A 21355-nucleotide genomic window follows, 5' to 3' on the forward strand; every position below is an offset into this window, starting at 1 on the left:
CTCTTTATGCCCCACTTGTCAAGGTTTGGTAGGCCTCCCTCCCAGTTTGAACCCACAGGGAGTGGCACGGTGAGTTCTCTAGAAGGGCGAAAGGTGTGCTGTAAGATGGGGGAGGCAAGTGGGGGGCTGGGGGCAGCAGTGGAGCACCAGGACAGGGCGGTGGCCACAGGCCCCCCCACCGCAGTTCCTGCACCCCTGCCGCACATCTCAACGGCAAAACGCAGGGAACACTGTCAGTCCCGAGTCGGAACTGGGTCTTCCCAAGTTCCTCTATTTAGCAGAATCGTAACGAGGGCAAGTGAGGTGACAGCGTAGTCTTTGGGGGTCACTGGCTCCCTGGCAGCCGTGTGGGCTTGAGTGTGGTGACCCTTAAACTGGCTTTGCAGTTAGAAACCCCGTCGAGCAGGGGTGAAGGACGGAAGGACAGCAGACTTGCTAAATAGGAGTTTATTAAGGCTTGTATTCTCCTAGAGGAAGTTACCCCATGTTGTCCGTGACTGCGTCCAGGCGGTAACAGTTCAGAGAGAGACACATTCTAAATACAAGTCTAAAGAGTACAGCTTAAACGTTAACTCGAAGGGTCTTGGAGTACATAGTTCGGAAGGACGCTGCTCTACACAGTGAGGTCCACTGCGGGCACGTGCAGACGCAGGCTAGCGTGGTGGGCACGAGCACCATTGTCATGCTTCCACTCAAGACTCCACTGGCGGCAGGTTCGATGGGCCCTCGTTCCACAAAATGTGACAGCAGATCAGTCTGTGAAGGTTTTTGTTTTTTTGCCTTTTTTTTTTTTTAAACCCGTTAGCAGGAAAAGGAAACGGAGACGCATGGAGATGTTCGCCGAGGCAGCACCCCGACACCAGCTGCCATCGGGCCCCACGTCAGAGCTCAGCACTCAGCTCAGAAACTGAGACGCACTGGGGTTCTCGAGTGGAGGGAGGGGTTACGATGAGGTGCACACACAGCCGGGGCCTGAACACTGGACCCACCTGACACACGGCCGGGGCCTGCCGTCAGCCGCGGGACAGGGCTCTGCCCGGGCACGGGGCGGCCGGGGGCTTTATGTCTAGTGAAAAAGCCAATGGGCAGATGAGCATTTTAGAAAGGGAACTGAGAGTAAAAATGGCAAACAGCCAAACAGGGTGAGCATCCCCTGTGGATGTGAGCGTTTTCACAGACACTACCTGACAGAACTCACGTCTGTTATGTTCACTACAAAGCAACGGGGGGGGGGGGGGGGGGGGGGGTGTCTCAAAGAAAGATGTTAAGTGACTGTGAATATAAGAATAAGAACATAATTTCTGCCCCCCCCCCCCCCATCTTTGGGATGTATTAGGTTTTTTGTTTTTAAGGATAGTTGTGTTAGGTCGATCTGGTCAACAGGATGGCAGAAACACCTCCTTCGTTAGTGAGTTCTACGATACTAAACACAGGAAAATGCACTCGTGAGGAGTGTCTGGGCAGAAATGAACGTCAGGGACGCAGCGGCTACACGGGCCTGCACGGGAAGAGGGCCGGCTGACACAGGACACAGCACCCAGCACAGGTTCCTAACGTGGCTTCTCAGATCCTGAAAGCAACGGGCTTGTCCTCACTGTTTGTTCCGATTCTGCCGTTCCTGGAAGAACAGAGAGGAAAGGACTTAACATGTGGGGTGAACGTGCGTGCAAACTCCCTCAAAACCGAGCCCCAGGGCTGCAGCTGCAGGTCTGGACCTGGGCTCGGCTGGGACTGGCCATGCCAGGCCAGCACTGGACACGCCCTGTCAACAGCTTCCATCTTCGGAGTCCTGGCTGCGCAGCCAAGGCCTGCTGACCACTGTGCGGGCCTCTGCCTCTTCCAGGCAAGGGTCCTCTGGTAGGCAGGACTCCAGCTGAGCTCCTTGCCCCAGGAGGACTTGTGCTGGGTCTGGGAGGCAGCCTCTCTTGCCCGCTTCACCCTGGCCTGTCCTGTAACTGGGACAAAACTCGTGAAGGGCACTGCTATGCTGGCTGGGTCATGACAGTCCCCAACAGACAGGATACTCGTCACAGAACATGTAATAAAACACACTGAACCTGTCTTTGGCTAAAAGTGGCCTGACTGTGTCTTCAGATTAACAACACACCCCACCTCGTTCCCCAGGGCCCAGCAACCAGTCCCGAGAGGCAGCACCCTCTAGGAATGAGCACCTCTTCCTACCCTGACCTCCAAACTGAGGAACTAGCTCTGTAGTTTGCGTTCTCTTAACACCACCCACCACCACCCACAACTCCCGGCTCGCGGTGCTGAGAGCCCAGGAAGGCCGTGGCTGTCTGAGACGGGCGGGGAAGCCGGCCCCGACGCGGTCCTCCACACACAGACCAGCACCTGTCCACTCTCCAGACTGACACCCACCCACAGGACCAGGTCGCTGCAACTCCTTAGATTTACTGCTCTCTGAGGGGTCAGCGTGTTTCCAAATTCTAGCTGAGACAGCACAGCACAGCAGTCCTGCCAAACGTCATCTTCGTCTTACTGACAGGTGGCGAGGTTCCTAGGTGTCTCGAGAGCCGGAGGCCTCAGTACAAACCTGGGGCTGAAGAGCCCAAACTCCAAGGGCCTAGCAGCTACAATGCAATCATCAGGGCACGAGAGCCTTCCAAACACCAAGCAGGCAAGGGGCAGAAACCTGCCCTGAGCGCACCCTCACCCTCGGAGCCCAGCCAGCTCCGGAAGGGCACGGCGGTGTTGGAGGTAAACACACAGCAGAGCAGCTGCAAGCCGCCTGCGGCCCTCGGAGCTGCTGACCAGCGAGGTCTGCTCTGTCCCTGTGCGTCCAGCAGTTCTATCTGTGACAGGTATTGCATGCGCTACTCACAAGAGCTAATACACAGCCTTCCCAGCTGGAGACAAACGACGGCCCTTCTCTCTTCCGCACAAGAGGGAGTGAGAGACCAGCTTGTCTTCAAAGCTCGGCACACCCGCGTCGTCACTGGTAAGAGTGACTTGCACAACTGCCAGTGGAGGCCCCACTCACAGCCTCTCTGCTCAAGGGCTTCAGGCCGTTTGAAGCTCACAGATGGGCATTACTTTTTTTAACAGGGAGGACCAAAAAAAAAAGACTGAAAACCCAACTATTATCAATTGACATTAAATGACGTTTTAAAAACAGAGACACAGGAAAACCCTCAGGACGAAGCCTAGGACAAAGCAGCCTCCCGCACGTCCACTGTCCTCTTCCTCCCAGTTCCCGGGCAGCCCGTGGGCACCCGCGCCGACCCCTCCTGAGCGGGCTCCACGGCCGGGGCTGCAGCCACAGGGCTGCGGTCTCTGTGTAACAGGAAGCGGACTCCCAGAGACCTGGCTTGAGGCCTCAGCTGTGCTGACCTGTCTGCACTCGGCTGCCCTGCTGTCCCCACCGCCCACAGGGAGCTGGTCCACTTCCCAAAGCTGCAGGATACTGGGTTTCTGAGAAACAGTAAGCAACAACCTGCAGACCCCTGCTCCCTTCCTCAGGGGGGAGGGGGTGTCTCCCGCCTAGCAGCCTCGCCGCCGGCCCCAGCGCCCAGACAGAGTTCCTGCGTGCCCCGACTCAACAAAGACTAGAAGCACTGGCCCCGGAAGACACCGACTCGAGAGAGGAGCGAGTCTCCCAAATCCTTCAACGGACCTGCACGGGCACCGTGGTCCCAAATACATGCTCCTCAAACACAGGTACCGGGTCAAAGGTTAGGCTGCCACCCCCCGTGTCGGCAGACTCACGCCCGGGAGGTCTCGACCCAGGACGCCCGGCTCACCTTGCGCACCACCTCCTCCTCCTCCTGGCGCTTCTCGTAGTGGGAGAAGTCGTCGAAGATGGAGGTGGTGTGCTTGTAGGAGGCGATGATGCGCAGCACTTGCTTGGCCTTCTCCAGGGGCACCTCCTGGGTGTCGCGGGAGTTGGTGACCGGCTTGTTGTCGTTGTTCTCCAGCCGGATGTGCCGGAGCTGGTTGTTGGGCACGTCCTTGACGAAAATCCACTTCACGTCGAACTTGCCCTTCCACTTGTCCTGAGACCAGACCCCGGCACTCGTGCCGTAGTCCACGGGCGACTTCATCTCGGCCACCCCGCAGAAGTGGCCGCTGCCGTTGACGCTGAAGAGCAGGTAGACGGGCCCCTTGCTGCTGAGGGAGCGGAAGGCGCCGTCCAGCCGCTTGTTGCCGTGCTCGGTGCTGCACCAGATGGAGTACTTGATGGAGCGGTGCACGTCGTCCTCCGAGTAGCTCTTGATGATGAACACGCGCCCGCTGCGCAGGTTCCAGTCGAACTCCTTGGGGTTGTAGCTGTGGGCCGCCTTCAGTTTCTCGAGGACCGGGTGGGACTCCACGCTGGGGGCGGAACTGGGCGGGGCGCTTCCGGGGGAGTGACTGTCGGCCCCGGCCCCCGAGCCTTGCCCGAATGCCGTGTTCCGGTTGCGCGGGGCGACCCAGCGGGCTTGGGGCGGCGGCTGTGAGCTCTGATACTGTGGCTGAGCCAAGGGGGGGGGCTGAGCGGGCAGGGGCTGGATGACCGGCTGAGGCTGGGGGGCGGAGTGGGGGGCCGGCACCTGCTGAGGGGCCGGGGCCTTGGGCACGGGCCCCTTGTTGTCCCAGGTGCCGATGTCCATGTTATGCTTGATGGGGGGCGGCGGCAGCGCGCCTGCAATGATGGGTCCGCCCTTGGCCTTCACTTTTGGCTGCGGCTTTGCTGGCTTACTGGCGATTGCGGCCCATGACGTTGGCTTCGAAACTGGCATGCTTACGTTTGTGCCACCTCCGCCAGAGAGCACGCCGGTCATGGCCACACTGCTGACGCCGGAGCCCACCGTCTTGACTGCGGAGGTGGTGACGTCACCAAGCTTCAGGCCCACCACCCCCTGCTCCAGGCTGTTCATCCCCGGGGCCTTGTTGAGGGTGTCGCTGGGGAAGCCTGTCTGCCCGTCCACAATGGTGCCACCCAGGGAGCTTGGCGGGTAGGTGTAGCTGCTTCCATAGGCCGAACTCTGGGCCTGCTGCCCCTGAGACCCACTCGTCCCCCAGGCTGAGAAGGCAGGGTTTTCGGGGAAAAAATTAAACCTGTGCTGGTAGATGTTGTTCCCCAGGCCGCCAGGCTGCCCGAACACAGCGTCGTGCATGAAGTGGTGGTCGCCATTACTGAGCTGTCCGTAGGTGGTGAGATAGGGGATGGGAGGGTCCCCTCCGGTGGACCACGGCGCCTCGTTGAGGGAGTAAGGGAATCCGATGGACGGCGGGTAGTAGCTGGACAAGTAGGGGTCGGCCATGGAGGGGTAACTGTTACTCTGTGGAAACAACAGGGGGCGAGTTAGACCGCTCCTGCGGCTGGAGGAGACCATCTCCTGCTCCGCGCAAGGCGGGCGGCGGGCTGAGGCTGCGCAGCAGGCCGCCGCCCCCAGGACACAGGGCTCACTGGACAGCAACGGAAGCAAGTCAAGCTGAGCAGGAAGAAGCCTGGAGGCGCCCCCCGACCAACCCCGAGTGGGCTGCGCACCAGGCTGCCCTCACCCCCAGCCGCCCGCCTCGTCTGTGACGGTGCAGGTCCTGAACTCACCGGGAACAGAAACTACCCCGCACGCCCTGTGCTTCTCTGCCGAGTGGACTGCAGCCCCCGACGGAGCGTGCAGACACAGCGCTCGGGGCGATGCCCTCCTGCGCCCGGATGCGGCCACATGAGCCCCCCAGACAGGACGGGACAAGAGGCCCTCAGGCCAGAGAGGCCTCGGCTCGGCCCCTCGAGCAGCAAACGCACTCTCCCCTCAACTGTGCACCCGAGGTGGTGGCCACGCAGTCCCCTGACCAGGAACACGACGTGTGAACCCAAGTGAGGAGAACAAACCCCAACCCTGCTGCTGGCGCAGCAACATCTGTGAGCAGGCGGCTCCTTCTAGGGGCGGGAAGGCGCAGGTAAAACTGTCACCACGGCTGGCCTTCCACAGGAGGGACTGCGGCCTGCAGCCTCGGGGGCCACTCAGTCACACCGGACAGTCCCTGCGGCAAGATCAGCCTCCTGACTGAGACGCCAGGAGCACAGGACTCTGTGGGCGTGCCATGACTAAGCCGCAGTGGTGAGCAAACAGGCACGCCAAACCAAACAGTCCCGAGGAGTCAGGGACTGTTATCCCAGGGCATGCTCTTTGGAAAAGCAAATGGTAATCCACAATAAAGCTATAAATCTATTCGAGATTTAAGAGTTTTTCACACTTAATAAAATTTAACCACATTAAAAACAAAACAAACAAAAAAGGAATGCCTCATTCTGAATGACTAGAACCATTTATTTTAACATCGAAATGTCTGCTTCTTTTATCCACTTTTCTGAGAAGGAAGGAATTCTGAAATTACTGAAATGCTTTTAAGTTCCACAAATAACAGTGACTCAGCCGTCAGTGAGCAAGCGCAGGGACTGAGAGAGAAACGGAGGACCCTTCCGAAGCGCAAGGGAACAGAACGTTTGGGAGTAAGCCGAGAGCGCTGACTTAAAAAGGAAACGAGAAACGTGAACATGTTATATAAAAGGAAAAGCATCCGGAACAGTTATGACAGCAGTGACAGTGACCCAGACTCTGGGGATCCGGCCCTGCGACCAGGGCCCCGCACCCACGGCTCTGACCGGCTGGCCCTCGAGCTCAAGGCCCTCAGCGGGCAGGTGGCAGGCCGGGTCACATGCAGAGCACAGTTTGACAGGCACCGAATTGCTGCACGTGCTTCCTGCCTGGAGGAGCGGTTTGAGCAGCCTGACGGAGGTGCTGGGATTCTCCTGGGTCCTGCCTGCTGTGTCTCAGGGCGGCAGCCTCTGCTGCAAGGCACCACGTTTCAGGGGATCCCAGAGCTTCAGACGCACACACAAGAAGCCCACGTCCAGCCCAGGCCCACAAGGGAAGGGCTCCAGGCTGACCCCTGCAGTCTCCGGGCTGCCGAAACCCACCAGAACCCCAACACCGCAGCACGTCAGGAGCCAACGCCTCGTACAGAGCTCACAGCCCAACGAGGCCTGGGTCTGGTCTGGCCTTGTGCTGCTGCTGAAGAAAACTGCCCCAGAACTCACAGAAACCCCGGGTGACATCTGAGTACAATGTCCTTGAGGCCAGACAGAAGCTTCTTGCAGAGGGAAGAGGCAGACTTTTGGAGAAGGGCAGACTGGCTCTATCCCGCCAGAGAAGGCACTGCCTGCTTCTACTCAAAAGCTGAGAGCACGGTGTGTTTTAAATATGATAAATAAATGTCAGCTACCCCGAGTGGTCTGAACCAGAGTGACTGACCCCCAGCAGAGACACTTTGACTGTCGCACTGGGGGTGGGGGCCATTACTGATGGCATCTCATGGATGACCGTGGCAGGGGCGGCGGCTGTTAAACACCCTACAACACACAAAACAACGCCTCTTTCAGCCCAAAAGGTCCAGTGCCCAGGCTGAGAAACCTGAAGACCCTCTGAAGACCAGGTAGCCACAGCCCACCAGGCCCTGCCTCAGGTACTGCCTCCGAGCTCTACGTGGCATCAAATGCCACCCCAACACTTCTGTGAAACACTTACCGCTGTCTGTTTTACAGGAAAGGAAACGGGCACAGTCAGTGGCACAGCTGAGCTCGGAGCCCAAGCGCCCAGCTGTTAGCTGCTGTCCTGGACCACAGTTCCCACTGTCCACAGCTAGAAACAGCTCATTCCATAGCCTCAGAGAACTACTCGCACCCCTAACCCCAACGCAGCAAACAGCTGAACCCCAAAGACGAGGTCCCGCAGGACGGCGTTCCCTCAGGGGGGAGAAGCCTGGCTTCCCTGCACGCACGCCCCTGTTCAACACCAACTTCGTCTTCATTAGCGATTAATCCTTCTCCTGTTTCCAGTACTTGACAACCTGCTTCTTTGTTGTTTTAAAATAAAAGAGTCAACTACAGCAGTAAAGGTAGGTTACCTAACTCAGTCAAGACAAGTAGAAACATAGTTTAAAAAAAAAGATAAACTTACCTGATTTGACTGTCCAGAAAGATAGGGCTCAAAGTCATTGTCATGAACTGTATCCTTCTGATGCAAAGAACCATTTTGTACTAGAATAAACAGTAGACACAGATATTGTGTTTGCAGGGTTAAAGACTACTTTTAAGCATGGGAATAAAAGTAGTCAAGTCTACATCTATCCATTTCTGGCGGGGAATTCCTTTTATTTAAACATGGACGTAATCAATGTGGGACCGATATCTACACAACTAATTAGGACGACAACTAATTAGTACTTTTAGCCACCGAGGTTACGTTTCTGATGAAGATTTTATCGTCATTCGCCAGACGCTGACAAAACAGAGGTGGCAAGCCAAAGAAGGCAAGGACCCTGGAGCAGGTTTTGGTAAGGACGAAGCGGTCTACGAAGACCCACGTAAAAAAGCCCGGTGGCCTGCCTGGAGGAGAGGGCCAGGCTTGGTCGGCCTCCCCCGAGCAGCTAGCTGGGAAACAGGCTGTGGAACTGAATGACAGCTCTCCACTCGTTATCATCCGGCCCTCCGTGTGTATTTTCCACAGTTACAGGCTCAGCCAGGACAAGGTAAATAAAAGGCTGGGTCTTTTCCAAACGAAAACACGATGAACCCTATTCGGTTACACCCGGGAGCCGCACACGCACTGGGTTCAACACAAGTCTTTTCTTCCACGTCCACAAGAAAAATGTCCCTTCCAGGTTCCCCCCCGGGGGTGAGTTTCGGGGGGTTTACCCCAGGCCAGAGCATCGTAAGAGAGAGGACGAGGGCTGTCTGGAGCGCCGGGGGCGCACGAGCCCAGGCCCCGCTGCTCCCGGGCGCCGCCGGGCGCTCGCCCCGGGGCCCGACCCCGCTCACCTTTACTGTCCTGTCCTTTGCTTCTCTGCACCCCGCAGGCCGGACGTGCGCGCGGACGGACCCGGAGGGAAGGGAACAAACACAAAGTTACCGACCGGCACCCGCCCCGGCCGGCGGCGCGCTCGGACCCGCGCTCACACGTGACTCAGTCCCGGGCCCCGGCCCGCGCGCCCCAGACCCCGGCCCAGCCCCCGGCCCCGGCCCGCTACCTGGGGGTCCACGCTGGTGGCCGACATGCTTCATGAACAGCCGGCGCGGGGCGGGGGCGCCCGCCGGCTCGGGCCTCTCCCGCGAGGCCCGGCCTGTCACCCGCGCTCTCGCGGGGCCCCGGGCCCGCCGCCCCCTCCCCGGGGGCTGGCCGGCCGGGCGGCGGCGGCTGCTGGGCGCGCGGGCTGCTCGCGGGACGCGACGCAGCGAGGTGAGCGGGGACGGAACACACGGACGAGGAGCCGACTCCAATGGCGGCGTCAGCGGCGGCGGCGGCGGCGACGGCGGGGACGAGGTTGCACGACGTCAGCGCGCGCTGGGCAGGCCGGGAGCACCGACGCGCCGCCACGCGCCGCGCCTGCGCGCCGCAGGCCGGCGGGACCAATCTCGCGCTGCGGTCCCAGCCTCGCGCGGCGTGGGCGGGGCCCGGCCGGGGCCGGGGGCGTGGCGATCCCGGGAAGTCACGTGCTCAGCGGTGGGGGATGATGCTGCTGCCCACCCCTGCCTGGCGCGTGCGGGCACAAGGTGTGGACCCCCCAAGTGCAACCCTGGGCGCACACCCCGCGATGCGAAGAAGCGAGGCCACCAAGCGCAACCACCGACTTAAAGCCACTTACATAGGCTGGAGTCCAGCCCGCCCTGCAGCAGCTCACCCCAAACGCCCCACCAACACCCCTCCGAGCGGCGCCCGAGATGCGAGCTCTGTCTGGGTCCTTCTCTGGGCGTTAGTCCTGGACTTCTGGGGCAAATGTCACCCGGAAGCTGCTTTCTGAGCCCTCTTGGGTTTCCAAGGGTCTCCCCGGTGTATACCCACTCTGTACAGGAGGTTCTAGAAGCTGAATTTCCCTCCAGGGACTTCAGGGGAGGATCCTTCCTGCCTCTTCCAGCTTCTGGTGGCCCAGGGCGTCCTTGGTGCTCCTTGGTTGTCTGCCTCCATTGTTATGTGGCCTTTTCTTTTTATTGGGTTTAGGGCCCACGCTAATCCAGTAGGACCTCATTTTAACTTGATTCTATCTGCAAAAAACTCTTATTTTCAAATAAGGTCCCATTCACAGGTACAAGAATTTTGTAGGACACTTTTTTTCAGCCCAGGATAAGGATCACAGGTGATGTCAAATGGAAAATTTGTAGAGATCCAGGTTGCTGAGCTGGGTTCCACCCACAATGTGGAAGGAGTGGCCCCTGAAAATGAGAGGACTGAGGAGGCACAGTCACACAGGCTGCTGGCTCGTTAGTGACATCTGACAGCCACAGGCCACCCACAGCAGGGGGCAGTGTGGGTCCCACCTAGCAGGGAAGGTAGCGGGGCCCCAAGCAACTTGAATGCAAGGACTGTGAACGGGCCCCAGGAAAGGAGTGGGAGAATCTGCCCTAAGTCCCTGCCCTCCTAGCCTTTCTCCCTTAGCACTAACTGTCCTCTGTCAGTGCCAGGTGCTCTGGGACCTAGACATCTCCCAGGTGCAGTAGCAGGATATAGCTATACCTGCCCGGTGGTCCATGCTGCAGTCAGAATAGGGTCGTCTGTCTGCCCCATCCGACGCAGGTGGTGCTGACCTTGGCAATGAGAGGGGCCTTGGCACCTGCTGCAGAAGTGTCTTGTGCTTGCTGCTCTGGCAAGGAGAGGTGCTTCACCTGGCAACTGGGAGGACCCTAACCTGGAGGGACCGGAGGTGCTGGTGCTGCTGCAGCATGGGTGGCGGGCCTCGTTCCCAGCCTCTGCCGTCTCTCTCCGGCTGTCCTGGGATTTATTCTTTGCTTCTTCATGACACGGTCCCTCGAGCAGCTGTGCTCACAGGCACAAGACTCTTATGGACACCCTGAACCCATCACTGTGACTCAGCACCCGTCCTTGTTTTCTCATCCAGGTCCCCGCCGGGGTGAGGGGTGGAAGTAGTTACTGACGGGGCTGGGGGTGGGCAGCTGAGAATGGGTTCTCGGGGGGTGATACAGGGAGACCCCAAGCCCCCACCCAGTTCATGCCCCATCAGGCATCACTTCACAACACATATGCAGAGACAAAAGTATTAAGAACGTCAAGATGGGTGTTGCCAGAGTGTTCAAGCCCCAGCGTTCAATCACCAGGTAGGGGGGCTGCAAAGGCCCTGAGGCACACACGGGGGACCAGTGCCAAATGTGGGTGGGGTTGCAGCACCAGGCGCTGGCCCCCCGCCTTCCCCAGCCCCTTAGCCCATGCCTGCTCTTGCTGCGTGGGAAGCCCAAAGCCTTCTTCCGGGCCCCTATTGGGCTCTCACCTGGTCCCCTGTGGTCCCCTGGAGTCCTCGCCCTGCATCACAGGTGGGTGTAATCCTAGGTCACACACCCTTTGCCAGGATTTCCTGCAGGAAACGAGGTAGCTTTGGGCCTCCAATAGGAGAGGGTTCCGGGGACTCATCGGAACTCCGGCAACCTCAGGGCTGAGCTGGTGGTGCAGCCAGGATAGTGATGGTGATGGAATCTCGGGGAGGATGAGGGAGTAGTCTCCCCACCCCACCCCCACCTGCGGGGAGTGAGGCACAGCTGCGGGCTGCTATATAGGAGGGCAGGCCCCAGGCTTTAGTCTGTGTGGGCTCGCCTAGGTAGGAGGTAAGTGAGGGCACTGGGGCCCCTGGGTTGGGCTGGTTGGTGGAGACCATGTGACTGTGACCAGGTTTGAGGGAAGCCACGGGGAGGGGGGGGAACACTCGACGTGGCCAGCAGCTTTGACCTGGATGGAGCCTGTGCTGTTCCAAACCACAGCTCCCTGCCCCCTACCCCCTACTCCCGGCCCCAGACCGAGATCCAGGATCCTGATTCGAGATGGGAAAACTGACCTTGAAATGTGCCTAGTCCCAGATCTGCCCCCTGAGGCCTCGAGAGGTGAAGGAGGAGGTGGCGGCTCAGGTCCAGTCTCCTCCCCAGAGCCTCAAGAATCTTAGCAAGAGCGAGCCTCCATCTGTTCCCCTTCTCACCCCCGGAGGAACAGAGCTGCCTGGGCCTGCTGAGGCCCTCCATGCCCCCGGCGGGACACAGGTACATCTCAAGCCCCCTTTGGCTCTGGGGTTCAGAGCAGGAGGACATCTAGGTACAGGGCTCCAGCCTGCACCAGACACCCCTGCGCCCCTGGGCTGCCCTGAGAGAGGGGGGTCGCCCTCACTCTGGGGAGGCACTGATGGCACAGCTCAGCTCACCTGGAACTTTCTGCTTCCAGAGGTGGCCCCTGGCGCCAGGCCCAGGAATTCTCAGCTCACCCAGGACGTCACCCACCCCTCCCCCGAGGTCCTGCAGCCAGTGCCAGCCTGCGGGCACCTTGGCAGGGGGCTTCATGCTCTGGACCCTCCCTCCTTGTCTGGAGATACTGCCTGCCCTGTGGAGTAGAGGGAGGCCCGTGGCCCCTACAGCTGTCCCCACCGCCCCAGCCCCAGTCCTGGAGCCTCATGACACACCCCTACCGCAGAGAGCGCATGATGCTGGCTGCCACGCTGGCCCTTTCCAGAACTTACTGGGCCCCAGTGGCCCTCAGGGCCCTCTGGCTCCTCCCCAGCCTGGGGCATCTGTGGAGCAGGACCGAGCCCGCCCTACTCTACCAGCTGTTCGAGGTAAAAGTCACCATTAACCCAAGGCAGGTCCTGGGGCTCGGGAGCCCTGAGGCAGGCTGGTGGGGCACATTCCAGGACAGGCTGTCCAGGCTCCCGGTCACTGCAGCAGAACTGGTCTGGGCTGGTGTTTCCTCTATGGGGCCCGGGGACAGGGCCAAGTGCTGGCGCTGTGGCCTGGAGCTGAGCCGCTGGACAGCTGGAGGCAGCCCCCCAGGGGGACACTGCAGACCCTGCTCTTTGTGTGGCCACGTCCTGGGCCAGAACTCCAGCCAGCCCCTGTCCTGGGGAGGCCAGGACCACACGGATGGACAGATCCTGGGCCAGCTGCGTCCCCTGGCAGAGGATGAAGAGGAAGAGACGGCCGGGGCTGCCCCCTCCCCGAGGCCTGCCTTCCCCGAGATGGATTCCGAGGAGCTGCGGCTGGCCTCCTTCTGCAACTGGCCGCTGATGGCCACAGTGCGGCCCGAGCTGCTGGCTGCTGCTGGTTTCTTCCACACGGGTGAGTCTCGGGGCCTGGGTGCCATCCAGGACCCTTGTGCACGGAGGGTCCACCTTCTCCGAGGAGCCCACCCCCCACATCAGGGGAGGTCCAGGTCAGATGAAGACGGGGGAGGGGGGCAGAAATCTGCAGCCCTTCCCACCTGTCCCCAGCCCTGGAATCTCTCAGAGTGTGACCCGTGTGGCTGGGGAGGGGCCAGAGCCACCCAGGACAGCTGGAGCCTGGCAAGGGGAGGTCCGTGGTGGGACAGTCGGAGCCAGGGAGAGAAACATCTGCGGGGCCCCTGGGAGTTCAGGGACAAGCTCTGGAGAGGTCTGGTGGTGGTGGTGGGGGGAATGTGCCTGCGGCCCCCACCCGCCGTCCGTGCCAGGTGACCGTTCTATTGCTGATAGAGGACGAATCCGCTCTGCCATCCACAGAGGCGTGAGCCTGGCAGTGCCCCTTTCTTCTGTCCCTGGGAATCCATCCCGGTGAGGTGGCTCCTGGTTAGAGGGGTGAGGGTGGTGGGTACTTCTGTTCCCTGAATTCCAAGGTGACGGGATTCCAGGGCCCGGGGCTTACCCCCCCACACCCCACCTCCACCTCCTGCCTCTGTGAATGCGTGTTCACAGAATGTTCTGTCAATCTTGGCAAGTGCCCGGGGGCCGTGATCCCATTTCACCTTTGAGAAAACTTAGGGTGCACATGACATACGGGAAGAATACCGTACCGGGCAAGGGGGCAGCAGAGGCCAGCGGGCTCTCGTGCGTGACCTCAGGGAGCCCCTGCCCCACAAGGAAAGACTGCCTAGGAGCCCCCGTCTCCAGCCTGGGAGACACGCCTGGCCCAGCGGGAGCAGCTGGGTGTGGGGAGGGCCAGCGCCTCTGCTCTCCCCAGGCCAGCAGGACAAGGTGAGGTGCTTTTTCTGCTATGGGGGTCTGCAGAGCTGGGAGCAAGGGGACGACCCCTGGACCGAGCACGCCAAGTGGTTCCCCAGGTAAGGGCCCTGCAGGCAGCGCAGCTCGCGGGGGGCCCCCTGTCCTGCAGGGGTCAAGCCTCAGGGGTGGGGACCCCCCTGTCCTGCAGGGGTCAAGCCTCAGGGGTGGGGACCCCCCTGTCCTGCAGGGGTCGAGTCTTGGGGGTGGGGGCCCCCCTGTCCTTCAGGGGTCGAGTCTCAGGGGTGGGGGCCCCCCTGTCCTGCAGGGGTAGAGCCTCAGGGGTGGGGGCCCCCCTGTCCTGCAGGGGTCGAGTCTTGGGGGTGGGGACTCCCCTGTCCTGCAGGGGTCGAGTCTCGGGGGTGGGGACTCCCCTGTCCTGCAGGGGTCGAGTCTCGGGGGTGGGGACTCCCCTGTCCTGCAGGGGTCGAGTCTCGGGCTGTCTCTACCCTGCTGCTCAACAGATGCTGCTTCCTAAACAGCCTTCTCAGCAAGTGCCCTCAGGGAGCCCCGCCTGGCCCTGCAGGGCACAAGGGGGTGGGGGTGGGGTGGACAGAAGGCAGGACCCCAGACCCAGGGGTGTTCCAGCTTGGACCCGACAGTGAGGGGGGTGCTCTGCCAGTCCGAGCCCACCTCCCACGAGGCTTCTGAGCTCGCTTTCCTCAGGTGTGAGTTCCTGCTCCGGACGAGAGGAAGGGACTTTGTCGGCAGCATCCAGGAGTCCTGCTACCACCTCCTTGGCTCTTGGGTGAGTCCTGCCTCCCCTGAGGGCTGGGGGCAGGTGATGAGGGCCCCCCCCAGCCTGCTCCTCCCTCTCCTCAGGGCACAGGTATTGTCTGGCTCGTTTCAGGACCCCTGGGAGGAGCTGGAAGATGCGGCTGCTGCCGCCCCCTCAGGTGAGCCGTGGGGTGTGGGCACCTGCAGACTGCCCTGTGGTCAAGGCCGTTGGGTGTCCCCGGCTGCTGGGCAGCAAGGAGAGTGAGGGCTGCTTAGCCGGGTGTGAGCGTGCTGCCTGGGCTGGCTTCGTGGGGTGCTCTGAGCAGGCCCTGTGTGTGTGTGTGCTCGGGGCTCCAGGCGTCCGGGCAGGGGATGGGAGTGTGGAGAGAAGAGAGGTGCTGTGTTCCGCAGAGGAGGCCTCTGCTGGGGTGGCCACCAGACACAGCCCGAGAGCTGACCCCGCTGCAGTCGTGGGTCCTCAGAGGAGCCAGTTGTGCTGAGCTCTGCTCTCCACACCTGGGCCCTGGGGCAGGGGGCAGGGGCTCTGGGGTTCAGATCCTGGTTCCTCTGACTCGGAGCAGACAGCCTTAGCTCTTCTGCTCTGACCTTCCTGCCCGGAGCTGCCAAGAGTGCACAGCGTCACCCCGTCTGGGACTAGACAGGGTCCACGTGATGCTCTTAGGAGCAGCACCTGATAGGGCTTCGTCCGAGGCGGCCTTGATCACGAGGTTTATGGCTTTCGCTGCTGGCGGGAAACACAGCCCCTGTCGAGAGCGTCGGACTCTTCACTGAGCCGCTTGGACGCTGGCGGAGTGGCTGTGATGGCCACAGAGGCCCCTGTGCTGAAGGAACCCTGGCGACTGGCCACAGGGACAGGCTGTCCACTTCTATCCTGTGACCCACGGCCCTAGTGCCTCCTTACCCTCAGTCCAGTGCCCCTGGCCCTGCCCTGCAGATGCCAGGGGCAGCCAAGTGTGCTGAGTGGAGCTGGTGCCTAGTGTGGTCTGCCATGCTCCAAATGGGTTTTGGGTGGGGACAGGCATGGCAGAGGTATCCCTGGGTGATGCCACCCATTATGTCCACATCACAGCTGGTGGTCAGTCCGCCCCAGGAAGAGGACAGGGGCAGGTGGTGGGGGGAGGGGCGGAGGTACCCTGTCCACCTCCCCGCTTGTTCCTGTCCTGCTCACCCGAGGGCCCGGTAGGCACACAGCACGCACGCCGTCTCTGGGCCCAACCTTGCTTTCCTGTGTGTCCTCGGTCTCAGTCTGTTCCTAACTGCCCACAGCTGCTGTCCACCCGGACCCTGAGCTGCCCCCATCCAGAGGAGAGACCCACTCGGAGGGCGCCAGGGAGCCAGGTGAGGGCAGGACCCACCTGGGGGCAGGGCTGGCTCTTCTGCAGCGTGGGGTGGGAGGGGCAAGCGCTTCCAGAGCTGGCCGATGCCAGACACCCCTGGTCCGGCCCCCACGCCCCTCCCCCATCAGGCCACTACAGAGGGCGGGGGTCAGGGGGCGGGGAGGTGTCACAGGGCCAGCCTCCGCGGAGGAGCCTGGTGGAGTTTGTGGGTTCTTGAGCCCCCAGGAGCCCAAAACCCTGAGGAGCAGCTGCAGCGCCTGCGTGAGGAGCGGACCTGCAAAGTGTGCCTGGACCGCGCCGTGTCCGTCGTCTTTGTGCCCTGCGGCCACCTGGTCTGTGCCGAGTGCGCCCCCAACCTGCAGCTGTGCCCCATCTGCCGGGCCCCCATCCACAGCTGCGTGCGCACCTTCCTGGCCTAGGCCAGGTGAGCACGCCTTCCTTCCTGCGCTGGGCCAGGCGCGCGGTGGGCCGCGGAGCGATCCACAGGCAGGTCGCGGTCTAGCCTGACGGGCGTGCTTCCGGTTCGGGCCTTGGAGACGTCATCAGAGGGTCTTGGACAGTGACCTCCAGGCCCGCCCTGACAAGGGTGACCCCGACACCGGGGCTGGAGGCATTGCAGGGGCCGGGGGACAGCAGGAGGCAGCACTTCCTCCAGCCCCAGCCCTGGCCAGTGTCCTGATGGAGCTGTTCCCTCCCGTGATGCTTAGACCCTTGAGACCCTTGCTCTGAACCCTTCTCAGCAGAAGGGGGGGGGGCGCTGCCATTCTGCTTGGACACATTAAGTCACACCAGCTGGGCACCTCTCTGCCTTGACTGTCCTTGTGGTCGGGGACAAGGCCTTCTGTCCAGCGGGGCACACACGGCTGCAGCCAGGCCAAGGGGAGGCGGCTTTGGGGGAGGCATGTGGAAAATACTCGGTCCCCTGGTTATGAGGAAGGGCCTAGGACCCTGGGCGGGACCTGGGAGCCCAGGCTGGTAGCAATGTGTGATGGGTGGGGAGGAACCTTTGATTATCACAGATGGGGGGGCTGGCCTTCTCAGGGTTCACAGAGGCCCATGTGCCCCAAGAATCTTCTGGGATGAAAGGAAGGGAACTTCCGGGGGGGCAGGGGTTGGGGTCCAAGCTGACTGGGAGTTGCTGCCTCATTCCTCTTCTCCCCCAGGTGCCGGGAGTGGTGGCCACGTGGGCGCCCTGCCTGGCTCAGCCAATCCCCTGGGCCACACAGTGGGCCTGCTAGGTATGGCTGAGCTGGTGTCCAGCACTGCCCACTTGACACCTGACCGACAGTCCAGGGAGGGAGATGGCTTGGCGTTGGAGGGGGTGGGGGGGTGGGGGATGGGGGGTGGTTTTACCTAAGTGTGGATGCTTTTGAAGTTTTACAATAAAATGATCGGTTTTTCCTGATGGTGCTCAGTAGCCTGAGTTTTGGAACCCCTTATCTCCCTCCCCCTCCTCCCTCCTCCTCCTCCCTCCTCCTCTCCCCTCCTCCTCCCTCCTCCTCTCCCCTCCCTCCTCCTCTCCCCTCCTCCTCCCTCCTCCTCTCCCCTCCCCCTCCTCCCTCCTCCTCCCTCCCCTCCTCCTCCCTCCTCCCTCCTCCTCTCCCCTCCTCCTCCCTCCTCCCTCCTCCTCTCCCCTCCTCCTCCCTCTTCCCCACCACCAGACCCCTGCCACCTCTGCTCCCCAGCAGGGCAGCCTCCCCTCTCCCCAGATGCCTCCTCACGGGTGAGGGCGCCCTTTCCCGTCCCCTCTTGGCTTTTCCTGTTCTTATCAGCATTTTTTTTTTGTATTTTTCCAAAGTTAGAAGCAGGGAGGCAGAGACTCCCGCATGTGCCCGACCGGGATCCACCCGGCACGCCCACCAGGGGGCGATGCTCTGCCCATCTGGGGCGTTGCTCTTCCGCAATCAGAGCCATTCTAGCGCCTGAGGCAGAGGCCACAGAGCCGTCCTCAGTGCCTGGGCCAACTTTGCTCCAGTGGAGCCTTGGCTGCGCGGGAGGGGAAGAGAGAGACAGAGAGGGAGGAGAGGGGGAGGGGTGGAGAAGCAGATGGGCGCTTCTCCTGTGTGCCCTGGCCGGGAATCGAACCCAGGACTTCCACACGCCGGGCTAATGCTCTACCGCTGGGCCAACCGACCAGGGCCCTCTTTTCAGCATTTTCAGGACTCCTAATACCTAGTCACCTCAGGCCACTTCTGAGAGCAAACTTGTAAGGTATCAGCTAACGCAGGCCTCTCAGGGAAAGTGGTTTATTGCCACTGGGCACCCTGGGGACGTTATAAGACTACATACTGCCTAAGGTCCTTCCCGTGAACGGCTCCAGGGCCCACCACATGTGGCGTCCTGCCTTGTGGGCAGAGGGCTCTGCTCCTGGACAAGCCCAGCTCCACTGCAGGGCCCCAGTCCTGGACAAGCCCAGCTCCACTGCAAGGCTCTGCTCCTGGACAAGCCCAGCTCCACTGCAGGGCCCCAGCTCCTGGACAAGCCCAGCTCCACTGCAGGGCCCCAGTCCTGGACAAGCCCAGCTCCACTGCAAGGCTCTGCTCCTGGACAAGCCCAGCTCCACTGCAGGGCCCCAGCTCCTGGACAAGCCCAGCTCCGCTGCAGGGCCCCAGCTCCTGGACAAGCCCAGCTCCGCTGCAGGGCCCCAGCTCCTGGACAAGCCCAGCTCCGCTGCAGGGCCCCAGCTCCTGGACAAGCCCAGCTCCGCTGCAGGGCCCCAGCTGCCACCACACCTGGGCGGACAGGTGGCGGCTTTGCCTGACGAGACACTCTGGGCAGTGTGGCCATGTTTAGTCAGGAGTGTCCCTCGTGGGGGGGCCTGGGGGCTCCCACTGGCCTTCTGGAAGTCCCAGAGGCCAGGCCCTGGCCCCATCAGTGTATGCAGCCTGCGGGGCCCAGTGGCTCCCAGGGCTGGACCCCCGAGGGAGGAGCCCCTGGGAGCACAGCGGCAGCCTGCTGTGAACGGAGACTGTGGCTTTCTTTTCTTTCTTTCTTTTTTTTTTTTTTTAGAAAAAGGAGATTACAAACTCTTTTGAAGCTGCAGGCATCCTGGCCTGGTGCTGGCTCGCTATTCTGGCTGGTGTCCAATTGCAGGTTCTCCGGCCACCTGCAGGGCCTTGGGGATAGTGAGTCCCACCACCTGGAGTCCCATCACATCCGCCGTGGGTCAGAGGCTGGAGGCAGGAGCCGGATGGGTGCTTCCTCACTTACGCAGGCCTGCGGGGACAGAGGGCGGGTCAGAGAACCCCCGAGAGGCTGCCCCTGGCTGGGGAGGAAGGAAGGCCCCAGGTGGGAGCTCAGAGGCCAGAGGTCATCGGTCATCAGGGCTGCTGGGCCCTCTTCTCTCGAAGACTCGAAATGCAAATGGAACAAAATCCTAGAAGGGGAGGGGTTCCTGGGTTTTGTCTACGAGGCTGGGGACCAGGGTCTGGAAGGCCTGGCCCAGGCCTGGGGCTCCCTCCTGCGTGGGTCCGGCCTTGTCTGCAGACATCTCAGTAGGGGGGTTGCTGGGTGTGGAAGGAGGGGCTCACCTGAGTCCCTCTGGCCACTCAAGCCCCACGCCTGGACGGAATCCCCGGAGCCCCATGAACCGGCCCCCATGATTGACTGTCCTGTACTGTGCCCTGGTCTGGGGGGCCTGGGCGTGGTCTCTCCCTGCCGGGGGAGCTGGATGCCTCTACCTTTGATGGCCTTAGGCCGCAGTACCCTTTACTTAGAGGGTAGAAGAGCTGGGGGGAGGCGGCCAGGAGGACCAGGGTCCCCAGGGAGGTCCACAGGTGTGACCCCCTGGAGGGCAGGCTTGTCTCCGAAGGCACGGGAGCACGTAGGAAGTGCAGCTGACTGAGAACAGGACCACCAGCCACCCGTTCTGACCACAACTTTCAGAATGACCCACGGGCGGGCGGGGCTGGTGGTGGGGCGGGGCTGGTGGTGGGGCGGGGCTGGTGGTGGGGCGGGGCTGGTGGTGGGGCGGGGCTGGTGGCAAAGGCCGCTTCAGAGAAGCTGAGACAGGGACCCAGGTACCACTGCCCCCACCCCCGGCTTGGGGTGTGCAGGCTTAACAACCCTGCTCTTCATGAGGAGAGAAGTCGGTTCCTCCAAAAACCAGACAACTAGCACCCCAGACTTCCTGCCACGGCGAGACCTCGCCCATCTGTCTGGTGGCCTCAGCGCCTGCCCCGGCCCCCTGGCCCCCTGGCCCCAAATTGGCTTAGACCCCAAATACCTACAGACTCCTCTGGGCATGGGGTTCCAAGGGGGGAGGGGGCCAAGCTCCAGAGCCTCCCTGGCCTGGAGATGCACAGAGCAGATCTCAGGAAAGTGGGGGGACAGATGGACGATGGGTGGACAGGCAGACAGACGGATGCCTGGCGGGACTGCCCTGAGGAGAGGAGCCTCGGGCTGTGCTGACCTGACTGGCCGACAGAGGGACGATGGGTGGACGGGCAGACGGACGGATGCCTGGTGAGGCTGCCCCGAGGAGAGGAGCCTCAGGGCTTGCTGACCTGACTGGCCGGGCCCAGGAGGGGGGTGCAGGCTGTACCGGCCATACTTACAAGTACGCCTGCTTGAACAAGAGTCTGGAGGGCTTTTCAGTGACATGGTAGAGAGGAAATGGATCAAATCCACCAATGAAATCAACTGAAAGAAATCAAGACCCGAAATAAAACAAAACCCAGACGGCGGGAGAAGATGGCAGAACGGAGGAGACGCCCAACGGCGAACACACACACGGTGCAGCGATGGGAGGGGGCGGGGGAGGGGGAGCAGAGGGGGCCCTGGGGAGGGGGCCGCCCCCCCCCCCCAAGCTGGCTCAGACCTGAGGACAGAGCTCTGTCCAAGCCGTGGACAGTGTAAGTGGCTCCAGGGTGACACGCTTCCATGGGGACCGAGACTCCCAGTCCAGGAATGTGGCCCGGGGAACCCACCTCGCCAGAGCTTGGGGGCTGGCGGCTGGCTGCAGGCTCTCCCCATCACCGCCCCCACCCCCGTCAGGTCCGCCAATCTCTCACCCCTGTCCCTGGAAGCTGTCTGCACAGCTAGTGGGTGGCAGAAGCTTTCTGGACAAAACAAGTCCATTTCTGCACCCCAGAGCCGGCTCCTGTCCTAGGATGTGTTAACGTGGCCGACACATGACACCTTTTGTTCCTCCGCCCAGCCAGCTGCCGCCCCAGAGATGAGTGGGTGCTCACGCAGCAAGAGGGCTGCTAGGGGCTGGTCCGTGGGCGAGCCTGGTCTCTGAGCTGTAGACTGGGCCAGTGGAC

General features: G+C 61.7%; 3 protein-coding genes across 3 annotated transcripts in view; 1 reads left to right on the forward strand and 2 right to left on the reverse strand.

The window, feature by feature from the left end:
• Window positions 1–765: 765 nt before the first annotated feature.
• On the reverse strand, window positions 766–9324 carry YTHDF1 (YTH N6-methyladenosine RNA binding protein F1). Its single transcript, XM_066384378.1, has 5 exons — window positions 9031–9324; window positions 8822–8846; window positions 7962–8041; window positions 3759–5279; window positions 766–1618 (listed from the first exon to the last, which is right to left on the reverse strand). Exons 1-5 carry the CDS (start codon window positions 9055–9057, stop codon window positions 1592–1594), a joined length of 1680 nt encoding a protein of 559 aa, XP_066240475.1. The 5' UTR covers window positions 9058–9324; the 3' UTR covers window positions 766–1591.
• Window positions 9325–12595: 3271 nt separating this feature from the next.
• BIRC7 (baculoviral IAP repeat containing 7) lies at window positions 12596–17393 on the forward strand. The gene is made up of 7 exons (XM_066386364.1): window positions 12596–13102; window positions 13979–14078; window positions 14683–14764; window positions 14867–14912; window positions 16021–16092; window positions 16317–16515; window positions 17255–17393. Exons 1-6 carry the CDS (start codon window positions 12739–12741, stop codon window positions 16508–16510), a joined length of 858 nt encoding a protein of 285 aa, XP_066242461.1. The 5' UTR covers window positions 12596–12738; the 3' UTR covers window positions 16511–16515; window positions 17255–17393.
• A 1021-nt stretch (window positions 17394–18414) lies between these two features.
• Window positions 18415–21355, reverse strand: part of NKAIN4 (sodium/potassium transporting ATPase interacting 4) — a 15951-nt gene continuing 13010 nt past the window's right edge. Inside the window, exons 6-7 of the mRNA XM_066384387.1 lie at window positions 20648–20732; window positions 18415–19307 (exon numbers count right to left, since the gene is read on the reverse strand). Coding sequence (XP_066240484.1) covers window positions 19298–19307; window positions 20648–20732 — 95 coding nt within the window. The 3' untranslated portion in view covers window positions 18415–19297. The remainder of the gene's footprint in view (window positions 19308–20647; window positions 20733–21355) is intronic.

The sequence above is a fragment of the Saccopteryx leptura genome, chromosome 5 (assembly GCF_036850995.1).
Source record: "Saccopteryx leptura isolate mSacLep1 chromosome 5, mSacLep1_pri_phased_curated, whole genome shotgun sequence".
Lineage (NCBI taxonomy): Eukaryota > Metazoa > Chordata > Mammalia > Chiroptera > Emballonuridae > Saccopteryx > Saccopteryx leptura.

Bases quoted from the DNA above. Each gene is read 5' to 3' on its own strand.
- YTHDF1 (XM_066384378.1), bottom strand. From the start codon at position 9,057: ATGTCGGCCACCAGCGTGGACCCCCAG. The intron at 8,042-8,821 runs GTGAGCGGGGTC...TGTTTATTCTAG, and splicing joins CAAAGGACAGGACAGTAAAG to TACAAAATGGTTCTTTGCAT. The intron at 1,619-3,758 runs GTGAGCCGGGCG...CTGTTCTTCCAG, and splicing joins AGGAGGAGGTGGTGCGCAAG to GAACGGCAGAATCGGAACAA.
- BIRC7 (XM_066386364.1), top strand. From the start codon at position 12,739: ATGGGGCCCGGGGACAGGGCCAAGTGCTGGCGCTGTGGCCTGGAGCTG. The intron at 13,103-13,978 runs GTGAGTCTCGGG...TGCTCTCCCCAG, and splicing joins TGCTGGTTTCTTCCACACGG to GCCAGCAGGACAAGGTGAGG. The intron at 14,079-14,682 runs GTAAGGGCCCTG...CGCTTTCCTCAG, and splicing joins CACGCCAAGTGGTTCCCCAG to GTGTGAGTTCCTGCTCCGGA.